We start from the raw sequence: 16,586 nt of genomic DNA, 5'->3' as shown, positions 1-16,586 counted from the left end.
AGGGAAGTGGAGGAAGAAATATGTAAGCCTGTCTATGAAATTAGTAAAAGGCATAGAATAATAATCATGGGAGGTTTCAACTACTCTCAAAAAAAATAAAATAAATAAACTGGCAAAAAGAGTTGGTAAAGGGGAAAAGGGAATGTTTTTGGTGTGTACAGGACTCCTTTCTTACCCTGTACATAAGCTCAAAAAGAGAGGAATCACTGGATCTAGTAATGGGAAATGAACCAGAGCAGATAAGAGAAATAAGCATATGGGAACATGTAGGCAATAGCGATCACAACCTCCCTACCTAACCGCACTGTGGGCGTACCTTCACCACACGGACTGCAGCGGTTCAAGAAGGCGGCTCACTACCACCTTCTCGAGGGCATTTAGGGATGGGCAATAAATGCTAGCTTTGCCAGCGACGCCCACATCCCATAAACAAATTTTAAAAAAATAATGAGGTTTAAAATAACGATTGAGAAACACATAAGTAAGACAAAAACCAAAGTAACAGATTAGAATAAAGTTAATTTTGAGGGAATGAGAATGGAACTAGGAAATATAAACTGGAAAAAGATACTGACAAAGAGATAGAACAGCAGAGGGAGCTTCTCCATAGAAATGTAAGGATTAAAGCTTGATTGGCACTGTAGTTTACTTTTGTTGGGTGAGGGTGGTGACACAGAGAGAGACTTCTACTGATTCACAAAAACATCAGTCTCCTGAGGTGGGTAAGGGATTTTGTATACTATCTTTGTAAGTTTAAGATAAAAAATTATAAAATTCTAAGGACTAGATGCAGGAAGGCTGTTCCCGATGGCCGGGGAGTCCAGAATCAGGGGTCACAGACTAAGGATAAGGGGTAAACCATTTAGGACTGAGATGAGGAGGAATTTCTTCACCCAGAGAGTGGTGAACCTGTGGAATTCTCTACCACAGAAGACAGTTGAGGCCAATTCATTAAATATATTCAAGAAGGAGTTAGATATATTTCTTAAGGCTAAAGGGAGCAAGGGATATGGGGAGAAAGCAGGGACAGGGTACTGAATTTGGATGATCAGCCATGATCACATTGAATGGCGGAGCAGGCTCGAGGGGCCGAATAGCCTACTCCTGCTCCTATCTTCTATGTTTCTATAAAGGATATAGGGGGGTGGGAAAACAGCAAATTTGAATTTTACCTTGCTTATGAAGAAGGTAGCTTGAGAAATAAGTGCTACAATTAAAATATTTCCCCTGATGTGTCTCTTGTATTTTTTTCTTGAAAATATGATCTGAAAATAATCTCATTTTAAGGGTTCCTTATTGGAGACTGTACATAAGGCATTTCCCGAGCTTCTGTTTACTTTAATGAATCCACATTGCTACTAGAGTTCAGTAAATGTGATTCTGAAGCTCAGTGCTGACCATGTCTGTGACTCTTGTTTCACAGGGGCTGGAGGGAGAGGATGACGGTGCTATTAGCATGCTTTCTGATAATACTGCCAAACTTACATCAGCAGTCAGGTGGGTATTGACCTAAAAAGACATTGCATTCACTGACCTGTATTTTTCAGAGTTAGTATTTGTAGACCAGCTTTTTTTTAAAAATAGTATGGAGATTGTTTATTATTAAATATTCTACTCTAGCTCCATAGATCCAATTCCAAGATAGATGAAAAACATTCTAATACAGTATTAAGCAAGAATACCTTTTTGCCAGACATGTGGACTGTCTGGAGCCTCTCTGTTGATCTCAGAACAGCTCCATAAGAAACAATGGGGACCGTGAGTTTGGACCAGACTGTAGCATGTTCTGGAATCCTGTGGCTCTACGTTAGCTATATGGCCAGTTCGAAGTTTCAGCCCTGCTGTTTCCTATGGAACACAATGGCGACACACCCCGTCAGTCATGTTACGAGAGAGACTAAGCAGGGAGAGACACCAAGCAGGGAGGGAGACCCAAATGGGGAGTCTCCAGGCTGACAATAAAATTCATCTTTTAGCAAACTATTCTTATTTTTCTGTAAAATGGAAAAGCACTTCTGAACATAACATTCTCCTGCCCCCTCCCGCCCCAAACTTGTTTCCCTCTTCAGCAATGCATGGATGCTTCAGTGCTGCATTTCACACGTTACCAAAGGCAAGAAACTAAATTCAGTATCAAATTCTGGCATAAATGAGCAGACTGAGGTTTTATTGTGCTCATCAAACAATGATATTCTACAAACTGTAGAATGGAGTGTGGTAAATGTACTTCAGAATCAGAACAATGAGTGTGTAATGAATAATCAGTTCAGTTTGACGCAGTAAAATAGTTTTTTTTGTGGGTGGCACTTTCATCCAAGACATTCTATTCAGTAGTGAGAAATTTACTGGAATCTATTATCAGGAATAGAGTAAATGATCACTTGGAAAAGTAAGTTCATTTGGAAGATAGATCATGTTTAACTAGTCCCATGAACTCTCTGCCTGAAAGGATGGTAGGGGCAGAAACCCTAATCCCATTTAAAAAGTACTTGGATTTGCACCTGAAGTGCTGTAACCTACAAGACTGCGGACCATGTACTGGAAAGTGGGATTAGGCTGGATAACTCTCTTTTGGCCAGCACAGACACGATGGGCCGAATGGCAGCCTCCTGTGCCGTAAATATCTATTATGATAAATTTTAATTAGAGTTACTGAGGTGGTAGATAGAGGAGGATTGGTCAATGTTGCATTCATGGACCTTCAGAAGATATTTGGTAAATTTCTATATAAGAGATCACTAGGAAAAATTAAAGGAACAATTGGAAACAACCTTGTGGCACAAATAGGAAATTACTTGGATGGTAGAGAGCCGACAGTTGGTACGAAAAGGACACTCATTAGTAGGCAGTGACATAGGAATCAGTGTTCGGACCCAGCTTTTTACCGTGGATACAAATTACCTGGATTAGGAATAGAGAGGGTACATCAAGTCTGCAAATGATGCTAAGGAGCAATGCTCCCTTTAATTTTTTTTGGGTCCACGGCCCCTTTAAAATACCACGCTTGCGCATTTTTTCTTATTTTAGAAGTCGGTGAGCCAGCTGTGCGGGAGCTGCAGAATGCTGCGTGTCTGCACAGCTTAAAGGAAACATTGCTGAGGAGATGTAGTGAATTATGAAGTAGAACATAAAATTGTATGATGACATGGATAGATTAAGTCAGTGGGCAGAGCGATGATGGATGCTATTTAACGTAATTAATTTTTAATATAGTACACTTTGGTCCTAAGAACAAATGTGGCACACATAATTAGTTTGAGGTAACAACAGCAAAAATGAGTGTGTAAATGGAAGTGTAATGCCTCAGCCTGTACTGCAGAGAAACTCCATTGCTCTAGACAACTCTACTTCTCTTCTTCCTAAATTGCCTAGTTCTGCTATTTAACTATAAATAATATAAATTCAATGTTTATATTAAATTAAAGATGATTTATAACTTTTTAAAATGGGGACTGAATTATGTCTTGCACACCCTGCTCTATTTATTCCTCATCTTGTAACCCCACTGCTTCTGAAGACTACACTTAGATCTTGACCCCCCTGAGAGATTAACCAGTATCTGTCTTTCTAAATAAATTCTATCCTTTGTGTAACTGTCATATTCCGCCTAACCTTATAAATAGCACAATCCACTAAGAGCAAAATTTCACTGACCTAATTTAATTTCAGGCGATTTTTGCATACTTCCGGGAAAACCTGCCTTTCAAGCCACCAGTAGGAGCAACCTGGTTTCATAATTATTCCTTGGTCTCACAGCAGTGATTGTGGAATTGTTAGTTTGTATACTGGGTCTATGATACAGTTGTAATTCTGGGAAATCATGGTACTGTAATGCACTTGCATGCTTCTCACTCATTGAGAGGACAGTGGTTCTTCCTGTTGACTATACCTAATACTGGATTTTAGAATAAGCCATTCATTGCACAAGGTTTGTCTCCAAGCATACTACCTTTTCCTGCTCTTCAGTTTTGTGTGTGTGTGTACTTTGAGACATTTCTGAGACGAGAAAAGGCATTATATAAATGCAAGGCTTTCTTTTTTTTCCCCCTCTTTTTCTCTCTCTCTCCCCTCCGCAATCTACAACAACGCAGTGCAAACTTTATTGTGAAATAAATAAGTTACCTCATAGACAACTGAGAGTTCTGATAGCTGTCATTTCTACATAACCAGATAGGCTGTGAGCAGCAAACCCATGAATGGATTACGGTCAGCCTCTTTTTTTGTTTTGTTTGTATTATTTTAATAAGAACTAATACACACATTTTGTTTAAATGATGTAAATTGTATCTTGCCTCCCTTCAGAAATGCATTGCTACTATATTGAAATTCCGGTAAGAAGGGATTAAAGTTCGGCAGCACCTCCCAAACCCACGACCTCTTCCACCTAGAAGGACAAGGGCAGCAGGCGCATGGGAACACCACCACCTCCAAGTTCCCCTCCAAGTCACACACCATCCTGACTTAGAAATTTATTGCTGATCCTTCATTGTCACTGGGTCAAAATCCTGGAACTCTCTACCTAACAGCACTGTGGGAGTACCTTCACCACACGGACTGCAGCGGCTCAAGCAGGCGGCTCACCACCACCTTCTCGAGGGCAATTAGGGATGGGCAATAAATGCTGGCCTTGCCAGCGACGCCCACATCCCATAAAAACGAATTTAAAAAAATTATTTAGTAAATGCAATATTTATGAATTGCTATGGAGCTACTCTTTAAATTTCTAGATTCAAGATTTGTCTTTTTTTTACTCTGATAATTTTGTATCTATCTCCCTTAAAGCTCTCTCCCTGAACTGCTACAGAAAAAAAGACTAATTGATCTTCATACAAATGTGGCAACAGCTGTTTTGGAGCACATTAAGGTATATTTATTGCAATGTTCATTTTATAGTAATTTCACCATCAAATCCTTTTGTATAGAATAATGACATTTCTAATTCTGCCCCTGCTTGAAATGTTTCATCAGTCAGTAGTTTGCATAACCAGAATGCTTACCATCTCTGGACCTTTGCATCTAAATGGGTGAAAAGTTTCAATATAATGAAGTAAAGAGTGGATTTTCTGTAATTGCTTTACTATGAAAGATGATCCAATATTTAAATAAATTCCCCTTTAATGGATATGCAGTGTCCTGAAGTGTATAAAATTTTTATCCTCCGAAAGAATTAGATATTGGACTGTTTTCCAATTTAAGGACAACTATAGATATGCTAAGCAGAAACTGTTGAGAGTACAGTTTTATGGAGAATTGACCAGAGTGGTTTAGAACATTGTCCTTTCATCCAGGTCCTGGTTTTGAACCCAATTCAGACTATTGGAATGGAAGTCTTCCTTCTCTAATGCAATCAAGGTTCTATGTGAAATAAGCTTGGGCAGTCCTAATTCTATTTTTGCCTGTGTGTAAATTCATGGTACCAAATGGCCTATAATTTAGAACTAACTTGACAATCTCACTTCAAGAGGCTGCAGATGGCCGAATGGGGTTGTCAAATTGGTGCAATAAATTGAGGTTAAGGCATTTTGTTGAGCCAGAATACAGGGAACTTTATTGGTATCTAATTTGTACTGTAACTGCCATTGGATTGCTTGATGCTGATACAGGGTGCAAAAAGTGGAAAATACTCCATTTCCAATGCTGATATCCCCATCTTCACAAAAAATGAATAGAATTGATATATGATTGGATGATATGAATTAAATAACTACCGTGTTGCAATGCTGGTCTTAAGATGACCAACATCTTAAGTTTTTTTTTTATATTTCTCGAATTCTGGTAATAAAAAAGGAAATTTTGTTTTCATACAAAAGCAAAATACTGCAGATGCTGGAAATCTGAAATTAGAACAGAAAATACTGGAAATACTCAGCAAGTCAGGTAGCATCTGTAGAGAAAGAAACAGAGTTAACGTTTCAGGTTGATGACCTTTCGTTAGAACTGGAAAAGGTTAGAGAGATAACAGATTTTAAGCAAGTTGTGTTCGGGATAGTTTTCTACTACAATATGTCCTAGAGGCAACAAGGGGGCAAGCCATACTAGATTTAGTAATCAGTAATGAGACAGATTTAGTTAACAGCCTAACTCCGTGAACATTTATCCAATAGCGATCATAACATGATCGAGTTCAATGTAGCGTTTGAAAGGGAAAACGCGAAGCAGTTACTAAGATTCTAGATTTAAGTAAGGCCGACTTCAGCGGGATGAGGCAGCGACTGACCACAGTAAACTGGGCAAATCTGTTAATGGGTAAAACGACAGAAGATCAGTGAGAGATGTTTTTAAAAAAAAAAAAAAAAAAATTTGTGATACAGAACCAGTTTATACCCCTGAGGGGCAAGAGCTCAACTTGCCAAAAAAAAGCGCCATGGACAACTAAAGAGGTAAGGGACAACATAAAACTAAAGGAAAGGGCATGCAAAAAATAACGCAGATCCTGGTGAATGGCAAAGATACAAAGAACAGCAAAGGGTCACAAAACAGATAGAGCTACAAAAAGTATGAAAAGAAACTTGCAAGGGATATCAAAATCAATATGAAGAATTTTTACAGTTACATTAAGAAAAAGAGGGTGGTCAGAAGCAATGTTGGCCCCTTAAAAACTGAAATTGGTGATATTGTCAGTGACAATGGGGAAATGGCAGACATGTTGAATAATTACTTTGCGTCAATATTTACAGTAGAGGAAGAGGATAGCATACCGGAAATCCCAAAGAAACTAATATTGAATTGGGAACAGGGTCTCAATAAAATTAAAGCGAGTAAAATAACAGTAATGAAGAAAATAATGGCAATAAAGAGTAACAAATCCTGAGGGCCAGATGGTTTCCATCCCAGGGTTTTAAAGGAAGTAGGTGAGCACATTGCAGATGCCCTAACTATACTCTTCCAAAGTTCTCTAGATTCAGGAACCGTCCCTTTAGATCGGAAAATTGCGCATGTCACTCCGCTTTTTAAGAATGGCAAGAGAGGGAAACCAGGGATTTATACACCATTTAGTCTAACATCTGTTGTCAGGAAATTGCTAGAGTCTGTAATTAAGGATAGGGTGACTGAGCACCTCGCAAATTTTCAGTTTATCAGAGAGCCAGCATGGATTTGTGAAAGGTAGGTCATGTCTGACAAACCTGATTGAATTTTTTGAAGAGGTGACTGAAGTAGTGGACAGGGGAATGTCCATAGAAACATAGAAAAATAGGAGCAGGAGTAGGCCATTCAACCCTTTGAGCCTTCTCCGCCATTCAATATGATCATGGCTGATCCTCTATCTCATTACCATATTCCTGCTCTCCCCATATCCCTTGATGCCTTTTGTGTCTAGAAATCTATCTAATCTCCTTCTTAAATATATTCAGTGACTTGGCCTCCACAGACTTCTGTGGCAGAGAATTCCACAGGTTCACCACCCTCTGACTGAAGAAATTTCTCCTCATCTCGGTCCTAAATGTCCTACCCCGTATCCGGAGACTGTGACCCCTTGTTTTAGACCCCCCAGCCAGGGGAAACATCCTCCCTGCATCCGGTCTGTCTAGCCCTGTCAGAATTTTATACGTTTCAATGAGATTCCCTCTCACTCTTCTAACCTCTGGTGAATACAGGCCTAGTCGACCCAATCTCTCCTCTTACGACAGTCCTGCCATCCCAGGAATCAGTCTGGTGAACCTTTGCTGCACTCTCTCTATGGCAAGTATATCCTTTCTTAGGTAAGACCACCAAAACTGCACACACTACTCCAGGTGTGGTCTCACCAAGGCCCTGTATAACTGTAGTAAGACATCCTTGCTCCTGTACTCAAATCCTCTTGCAATGAAGGCCAATCTATCACCATTTAAATAATACTCTACCTTTCTGTTTTTCCTACCGAAGTGGATAACTTCACATTTATCCACGTTATATTGCATCTGCCATGTATTTGCCCACTCACTCAACTTGTCTAAATCGCCTTGAAGCCTCTTTGCATCTTCCTCACAACTCACAATCCCACCTAGTTTTGTGTCGTCAGCAAACTTGGAAATATTACATTTGGTTCCCTCATCTAAATCATTGATATATATTGTGAATAGCTGGGGCCCAAGCACTGATCCCTGCGGTACCCCACAAGTCACCACCTGCCACCCCGAAAAAGACCCATTTATTCCTACTCTCTGTTTCCTGTCTGTTAACCAATTTTCAATCCATGCCAGTATATTACCCCCAGTCCCATGTGCTTTAATTTTGCACACTAACTTCTTATGTGGGACTTTATCAAAGGCCTTCTGAAAATCCAAATACACTACATCCACTTGTTCTCCCTTATCTATTCTGCCAGACACATCCTCAAAAAAACTCCAGTAGGTTTGTCAAACACGATTTCCCTTTCAAAAATCCATGTTGACTTTGTCTAATCCTGTTGATATTTTCTAAGTGTCCTGTTATCACATCCTTTATAATAGACTCTAGCATTTCCCCTACTACTGATGTTAGGGTTACCGGTCTGTAGTTCCCTGTTTTCTATGGATGTTATTTATATGGGCTTCCAGAAGGCATTTGATAAAGTCCCACATAAGAGACTGTTATCCAAGGTAGAAGCGCATGGAATTGAGGGCAAATTATTGACCTGGTTAGGAAATTGGCTGAGCGGCAGGAGACAGAGAGTAGGGATAATGGGTAGGTACTCAAATTGGCAGGAGGTGACTAGTGGTGTCCCGTAGGGATCTGCGTTGGGGCCTCAACTATTCACAATATTTATTAATGACTTAGATGATGGCATAAAAAGTCATATATCCAAATTTGCCTATGACACAAAGATAGGTGGCATTGTAGGCAGTGTAGATGAAAGCATAACATTACAAAGGGATATTGATAGATTAAGTGAATGGGCAAAACTGTGGTAAATGGATTTCAGTGTAGGCAAAATGTGAGGTCATCCACTTTGGGCCTAAACAGGATAGAACAGGGTACTTTCTAAATGGCGAAAGGCTAAAAACAGTGGAGGTCCAAAGAGACTTGGGGGTCCAGGTACATAGGGGGAGAAACTCAGCGCCCAGGAAGGTGCGCTAACTTTTGAGAAGTTGGAAATTTAGTGCCAGGCACTAATCAATCTCGCTGCCCGCTAAATTCAGTCTCGGCGCTCAAAGAATGCAGGGGAGCACTACATCAGGCGCTAATGACGTAGGTGAGTGACTTTAGGCTCCAAGCGATAACAAATATGAGGTGTTGTGTAATCGGAAGTGAGCATTGGCACAGGCGCCTTCCAGCCATTAAAGGGGAGGGTCACTGGAGTCTGCACACCAGCCCCCAATGAGTCGGGGAGTGCAGAACGACGATATGCTGTGAGATGAAATGCAAAGTGCTTTGACGACCCGCAACACTCCGGGGACTAAGCAGCCTTTATTTGGCTGCAGATACATCCTGTGCGCTCTGCTGCTCATAACTGACCTTTGGAACGGAAGTTCTTTGAGAGCTGGGGCGCACCCCTTTAAGTAGCGCCCCGGCAGCCAGCTGGTTCACGCCTCCGCCCCCTGGCGCTGTCGGTACGAGGCGATAAGGCAGGGGCACTACTGAAGTTTGCAGATCGGGCACCCAGCGAGCGTTGCACACTTACTGACGTCACGATCTGCGTGGCGAAAGGGACCAAGGCACTAACTGTTATCACCGGCGCTATGGGGCCGGCGGATTCGCCCTGCCGCAGCGCTATTGCCTGCGCACCCGTTTAGCGCCCCCGCCAGGTGCTAACTGGGGGCGCTAACCTACTGAATTTCACCCCCCAAGATCATTAAAATGTTATGAACAGGTACAGAAAATAATCAAAAAGACTGATGGAATGCTGGCCTTTATGTCTAGAGTACAAGGGGGTAGAGGTTATGCTGCAACTATACAAAACCCTGGTCAAGCCACACCTGGAGTAATGTGAGCAGTTCTGGGCACCACACCTTAGGAAGGATAAATTGGCCTTGGAAGGAGTGCAGCGTAGGTTTACCAGAATGATAACCAGACTTCAAGGATTAAGTTACAAGGAGAGATTACACAAATTAGGGTTGTATTCCCTAGAATTTAGAGGGTTAAGGGGTAATCTGATCGAAGTTTTCAGGATATTAAGGGGAACAGATAGGGTATATTGAGAGAAACTGTTTCCACTGGTTGGGAATTCTAGGACTAGGGGGCATAGTTTAAAAATTAGAGCCAGACCTTTCAGGAGTGAAATTAGGAAACATTTCTACACACAGGGTGGTAGAAGTTTGGAATTCTCTTCCGCAAACAGGAATTGGTGCTAGATCAATTGTTAATTTTAAATCGGCGATTGATAGCTTTTTGTTAACCAAGTGTATTAAGGGATTTGGGCCATAGTTGGATATGTGGAGTTAGATTGCAGATCAGCCATGATCTCATTGAATGGAACAGGCTCGAGGGGCTGAATGGCCTACTCCTGTTCCTATGTTCCATGTGCAAGGAAAGTGGGGAGGGGAGGAAAGAACAAAAGGTAAGGTCTGTGATAGGGTGGAAGGCAGGAGTGATTAAATGACACAAGTTATGATTGTACCAATCAAAAGGAGATGGGCCATGATCGTCTGTAATCCACTTTTGGAAACAAAAATATCAGGATTCTATCATTTTCTTCTCTGTCCTCCGACTGAATGATACCTGTCAATTCCATATGTCACTCTTAACGGCTAAGCTAAGAACTAGCAAATCTCATCAGCTGATATGAGCAAGTATTGTAATTTTCTGATTGAGCTACAGGGTAATTCCAGTAAAGTGATTAATGCAACTGCAGTCTTTGGAGTACAAACAATACCCACTTTCCACATTGTCTTGGACCGTTTACTAATCTTTGTCAAAAGGAAACAAGAAATAAATCATGTTGGGATCTTGACAGCTAATTTGACTGAAAGGATTTTGGAAACATTTTGGAAATCTGGGAGATTTTGCAGCTACTTATTCCAGTTGTACTGAAAACAAAGCCTGCAGTGTGGAAATATTGTGAAAAACTTCCCATATTTCTGAAGATAGTCTTTTAAGCAGTTAACAATGGCCCAGAAATTCAGGTCGGGGGCTTCCCGCGGGTGCAAGCCCCCGACCTGCACTTAGCTACTGCGCCGGCCGTTGAGCTGTGGGCCCGCGTGGGATTCCGATCCTGGGCCTGCTCCAACTGCCGGCGCGCAGTGCTTGCGTATCCCAGGGGCGCAGTTACTTCGATGCGTCCCCTGGGATCACGTGGGCCATGGAGAGCCAATGGTAGCAGGGAATGCTTCATTCATAAGTTTGGCGGGAAGACCTGTCAAACCTACAAATACTATAAGCCCCAAAACATCACTAAATCTTCAAATAAATTTTTTTTAAATCACATTTTTAAAATAAGCTATAAATTACATGAAATAACTATTTTAAACTAATTAAAATTTTTGAAAAAAATAATTTTATTTTCTAACGGGGCTAAAAATAAACTTACCTTTCTTTAAAGTATTTAAAAATAATAAACCTGTGGAAAACATGTTTTAATTTTAATTAATTCACCCCTTACCTTGTAAAAAGCAGGCCTTGTGACTGCTTTTTACATGTCTAACTTCTGGAGACTTACCTTCCCGGGAAAACCTGCAAATTAAAACGTAAGTTCAATGCGCACGCACTGCCTCTCCTGTGCACGCGTTCCACCTCTTAACCCCTTCTCTCAGGGGAACGGAAGTGCCGGTTTCCCACGCATGCGCAGTGCATGCAGGAAACCGGCACTTCCTTTGGGCTTAAGGGTGAGCACCCCATGCGTACTCACCCGTGGAGACCCGAATTTCTGGGCCAATAAAATTGTTACTTTGAAGTCCCTGCTTTGTAAACTGTTAGACCATGATGTGAGTAGTCTGTGGAAGGAAAGAGAAATTGGCCAGGCAGGGATCTCTTAGTCTGTTTTGTTGAAGAGTTGCCTCCCCATGGTTCAAACAAGGAAAGGAACCTGCCTTGTCCGTGAAATTTTTATAGGCTGCATGATGCTCCCTTCCCAACTGAAGAATAATAGCGAGTGGATAAAGGAAGGTATTAATTTTGTGGGGGGGAGGGGGGAGTGGGGTGGTGGTGCGGTGCAAGAGCAGAAGAGAAATTGAAACAAGTAAATGAGTCCTATAATCGAGAGAGATAAAACCAGACTTAAATTCTTCTGACTTCCCAGCAGCTTATTTGTGTGATTTTTTTTAAAATCACGTGGACCAGGGAGGATGCATGGTTAGATCCCTGGTTTGTGCATAGTTAGTTGATCTCAACCGGGGCAATGGTGGGAGCATTACCATTGGCTTCAGTTTCCTTAGCTAGCGAGGGGGAAAAATAAACTGGGGTGTCCCCTCCTGATTACTATCCAGTGATCCTTACAAGAAGGTATACCTGTGTGGCTATCTGGTAAGGATTGGTTCTACCTGTTAATGAAATACTCTGTAGGCACTCGCTGTTCATGCTCCAAATTGCAAATGGCCTTGTGTGAGGTACTGAAGAGCTGCCAGTGCTTTCCCAGCTGAGTCGCTGTATGTAGGAGAGGGAAGAAAGCTTGGGAAGGAAATTATTCTGATTGTTTCTTCCACTCTTAATCATTTGTGTCCTGGGATGCCTTTGGTAACAAATCAGTGCAACAGAATGTTGTTTGTAAGAAAATCTGTTACATCATAACCCCCAAAAAATTGCAGCTCCATCTGATATAGTTTAAAGACTTGTGTACAGGCCAGGCTAAACACAATGATCTCTCTGGGTTCCCTGATGAGCACCTATTTACTTATGTAAGTTGATCTATTCATAGCCTTTTGGCACCATGCTACCATTTCTGTACCTCAATTACTTCCCTTTGATTCTATCATTTTCTGATGTCACCCTCTATTTCTGAGTAGTGGGAGTCTTTTTTTATCTTTCTGAATTTCATTGCTCTAATTTGAATCCCTTTGTACAGTATATAGATATATGTTATGGGTTATCTATCTGTGAGCAGTCACCTCAAAATATTTAAGTGCTCAGTCCACAGAAGCGGGTTGGTGCGGTTCATTTGGAACACTATGTCCTTTTACTTCTGATGCCTGTTTCAATCTAGATCAGTCTGATGGAATCAAAGCTTGCTTTCTTGCCAGCTATAAGTATCCTATGTAAAGAGTTTGGACAGATGCAGTCCAGTTCCAATTAAGCTATAGTCCACAGTACAAAACTGCATAGAGACTGACGGACTCGAGCAGAGAACTTGTGGCTGTGGGAAATGAAATGTCTAGGTAGAGGAATTAGGGTTGCATTACAGAGGTTGGATTCCAGCTGCAGTCTTCTTTGTATGTTCTTGAGTTATGTCTGACATTCTCCCGGTGAAAGTGAGGAAGATTTCAGTTTAGACAGGATGTTTAATTTTCTGTAACATTTTGGGCTAAAACTTTTGGATAGGAATAAAAACATTTCACACATCAATGCTAAATTCATAGATGCTTTGAACTTTTTGATGGGAATTACACTTTTGCTTCCAGTTTCCTCATCTGATGTTTATTTTTTCTGTAGTCCAAGCATTTAACCAAATGCATATGCTGTATTTGATTTTTTGAGAAAATGTCAATATCTGGTTCTGCTGCTTAATTTGTGAAGCTCCCCCTACTGGCATCATTATCACCTAAATTGCAGCTAATTTTTGTGCAAAGTTTATATGGTACGAAATTATTTTCACCTAGCTGATAAATAATGCCTTGTAGAAATTCTAATGATGCTAATGTTAATATTTTTCCCGATAGGCTCGAAAGCTAGATGTTTATTTTGAATACGAAGAAAAATTGATGAGCAAGTCCACACTGGATAAATCCCTACTGGATATGATCTCCGATCCTGATGGTAACTATTAAATTTAAAATTAAAAACTTATCTTTAAATCAGATGTAAATATGCATTCTCTGCATTTCTGCTAACATTTTAATTGATACTATATTTCAATAATACAAATATTCCCAAATTATTAACAGTAAATGGATATAGAAAAAGTTTTAGTTACATAATTCAAGAAATTTTAATTTTACTCCAGAGAGAGAAAGCGTATAGGATATATATACTTTTTATTCCACTCCCCCCATTTTATTCCCTTACTGGTTCCTTTGTCCCCAATCCTTCCAGGGCATGCACATCTTTTGAAAGGGTGAACAAGGTGCCTTCTTCTAGGTAGGCTCTTTAAGATGCATCAGAGCTCCCGTGTAGAATGTACCTATCAAATTCTTCCCTATACCTCCCTATAGCAGCATAGCTGACATTAGGAAGTCAATAGAATAAGGGAATTAACTATATCCCTCCATTCAGCAGCAGCACATGTTGGTTTTACAGTGCAGAGCACCACTGCATTGCTCAACTGACACTGGACAGAAGAGACTGGCATGTCATTCTGTGTCAAGCACTAAATAATAAACCTCATCTTTCGATTAGGCACTTCACAGCCTCCTGGACTCAACATTGAGTTCAACAATTTCAGACTATAACCCCCGCATTTTTTCAGGCGGCAGCTGTTGATGATTCTGCCATCCCCATTTGCAACATTTTCTCTCTCCTGAGTTCAATCCTAGCACAGACTGTGCCTTAAGTTCCTTCCACAACCCGCCCCCCCCCCCTGCTTTCCCTGCCTCTGCACCTGCTTAAAACCTGTTCTAGCTCCAACTTTTACCAGTTCTGACGAAGAGTCCCAGACCTGAAACGTTAACTCTTTTTCTCTCTCCGTGGATGCTGCCTGGCCTGCTGAGTGTTTCCAGCATTTTCTGTTGTTATACTAAATAATAAATACTGCAGTTGCTAATATAGTTCTGGGAGTTTACTTTGGGATTGTGAAATGCAGTAATTTTTTTACCTTCTAAATTGATTAACTACCATGGAAAGGTAGAAAAATACATAGAAAGTATGAATAGCTGAAAAGTAAAATTGCCTAAATATTTGAATCTTAATTATTATTTTAACAATTACTTCTGATGCAAAGTCAAATCCACGTGCAATATAAAAGAATTTCTGACAATGTCCCCATTGTTCTGCAGTGCTGATAAATGTTTTGCTTTCATTTTATAGGAGGTACTCCTGAAGATAAAATGAGGCTGTTTATCATTTACTACATCAGTTCACCGCAGCCACCTTCAGAGGTGAGTTGTACTTGATCATTCAGTCACAGAAAAGACTTTAATCCACTGACATTATAATGTAGAAAGACTAATTGCTGTTAGAATAATAGAAACCCTCATAATTTTGAATAACTCTTAATAGGTCTCCCCATAACCTTCTCTACTCTGTTGTACCATGGGCCCTGTTTGATTTTTCTTCTGTGACTGGATAAAAAATGTAAAACAACAGGGCCAATATTTTGGACAAGTCCCTAATTTACAAAACTCGCTATTCCACAAAATCAAGGACCTAATGTTATCAAAGTAAGAAAATAGTATATTTTCTGTGTTCATTTGAGGCTGTTTGTGAAAAGCTTACAAAATATGTTTAGTGCACACCTCTTGACTTTGAAATGTGACGACTATGCCTTTGGCCAAGTCTCTCATGCTAACTTTACTGTTTTCAGTCTAGAGGATTAATGGTAATTTTAAGAAGAACGAGCTTGCATTTAATTAGTACATTCTCACTCCCTAAAGTGCTTCACAACCAATAAATTACTTTTGCAATGCAGCCACTGTTGTTTTGAAGGGTAGCGTGGCAGCCAATTTGTGCAAGCAAAGTTCCACAAACAGTAAATTAGTTGAACAACTAGTTCATCTGTTTCTGGTGGTGTTGGTTGAGGGCTGAGTTTTGGCCACCTTGCACTTCTTCAAATATTGCTATGAGGTCTTCATATCCATCCGAACAGGGAGTCGGGACCTCGGTTTAACGTCTCATCAGAAAGACATCTCAGACAATGCAACACTCCCTCAGTACTGCACTGAAATATCGGCTTATACTATGTGCTCAAGTCCTGAAGGAGGACTTGAACCCACAACCTTCTGACTCAGAGGTGAGAGTGCTATCATTGTAACGGGAAAGCATAAGATGCTTAGCAAGATTTAAATAAAATGCCCAAGTTCAGACAAATTTCGGGCATGGAATACTTTTTTGAAAATTGGCACACTAGCCATGGAACCAGCCATGGATCTGCACATCTGTGAGAAGCCGTGTATCGCTGCTATAACCATCTTAAGGATTTTCACCTTAAAGATTCTTAGCAAGTGATTTCATGTACCTATCATGATACCATGGCTACTTTCATAAACATGCACATTAGTGTTGGACAAGATTAGCGCGATTGTAATGTCTCCAAAGATCAAATAGTTTACAGACATTAAGGGGGAAGAAATTGGGTCGCACCCCCTTTAGGGTGCTAACTTCTTTAGGGGCCCTACTTTTAGCACCTTGAAAAAGTTAGCGCCCCACCGAAAATTGAATGGTAGCGTTCCAAGCAGGAGGCGAGGCGCTACTGGAAGCGCTCCCCCACCCTCTTGGGGCGCTCCTGTTCAATATCGCGGCATTACGTGCAGCAGCGCCACGTGCGTCCGTAGTGCTGTGGTACGACAGGCCTCCTTCCCCTGATTAAAGCGGAGGGGCCTAGCACAGCATGCACCGGGGCCCTGCTGGACCACTGGGGAGCGGGGTGCCGGGCTGACCGATCGCGG

The 16,586-nt window shown here is 40.9% G+C and overlaps 1 protein-coding gene across 1 annotated transcript in view; it reads left to right on the top strand.

Moving 5' to 3' along the window:
- The window catches only part of scfd1 (sec1 family domain containing 1), a 198,310-nt gene that overhangs the window by 58,905 nt on the left and 122,819 nt on the right, over positions 1 to 16,586 (top strand). The window contains exons 13-16 of the mRNA XM_086002316.1: positions 1,424 to 1,497; positions 4,783 to 4,864; positions 13,707 to 13,803; positions 15,010 to 15,080. Of these exons, the coding sequence (XP_085858442.1) occupies positions 1,424 to 1,497; positions 4,783 to 4,864; positions 13,707 to 13,803; positions 15,010 to 15,080 (324 nt within the window). The remainder of the gene's footprint in view (positions 1 to 1,423; positions 1,498 to 4,782; positions 4,865 to 13,706; positions 13,804 to 15,009; positions 15,081 to 16,586) is intronic.

The sequence above is a fragment of the Somniosus microcephalus genome, chromosome 12 (genome assembly GCF_052327205.1).
Source record: "Somniosus microcephalus isolate GS21.2 chromosome 12, FLI_Smic_1.0, whole genome shotgun sequence".
In the NCBI taxonomy this organism is placed as follows: Eukaryota; Metazoa; Chordata; class Chondrichthyes; order Squaliformes; family Somniosidae; genus Somniosus; species Somniosus microcephalus.
The sequence above is the reverse complement of the archived record's forward strand: the minus strand, read 5'-3'. Positions and strand labels throughout refer to the sequence as shown.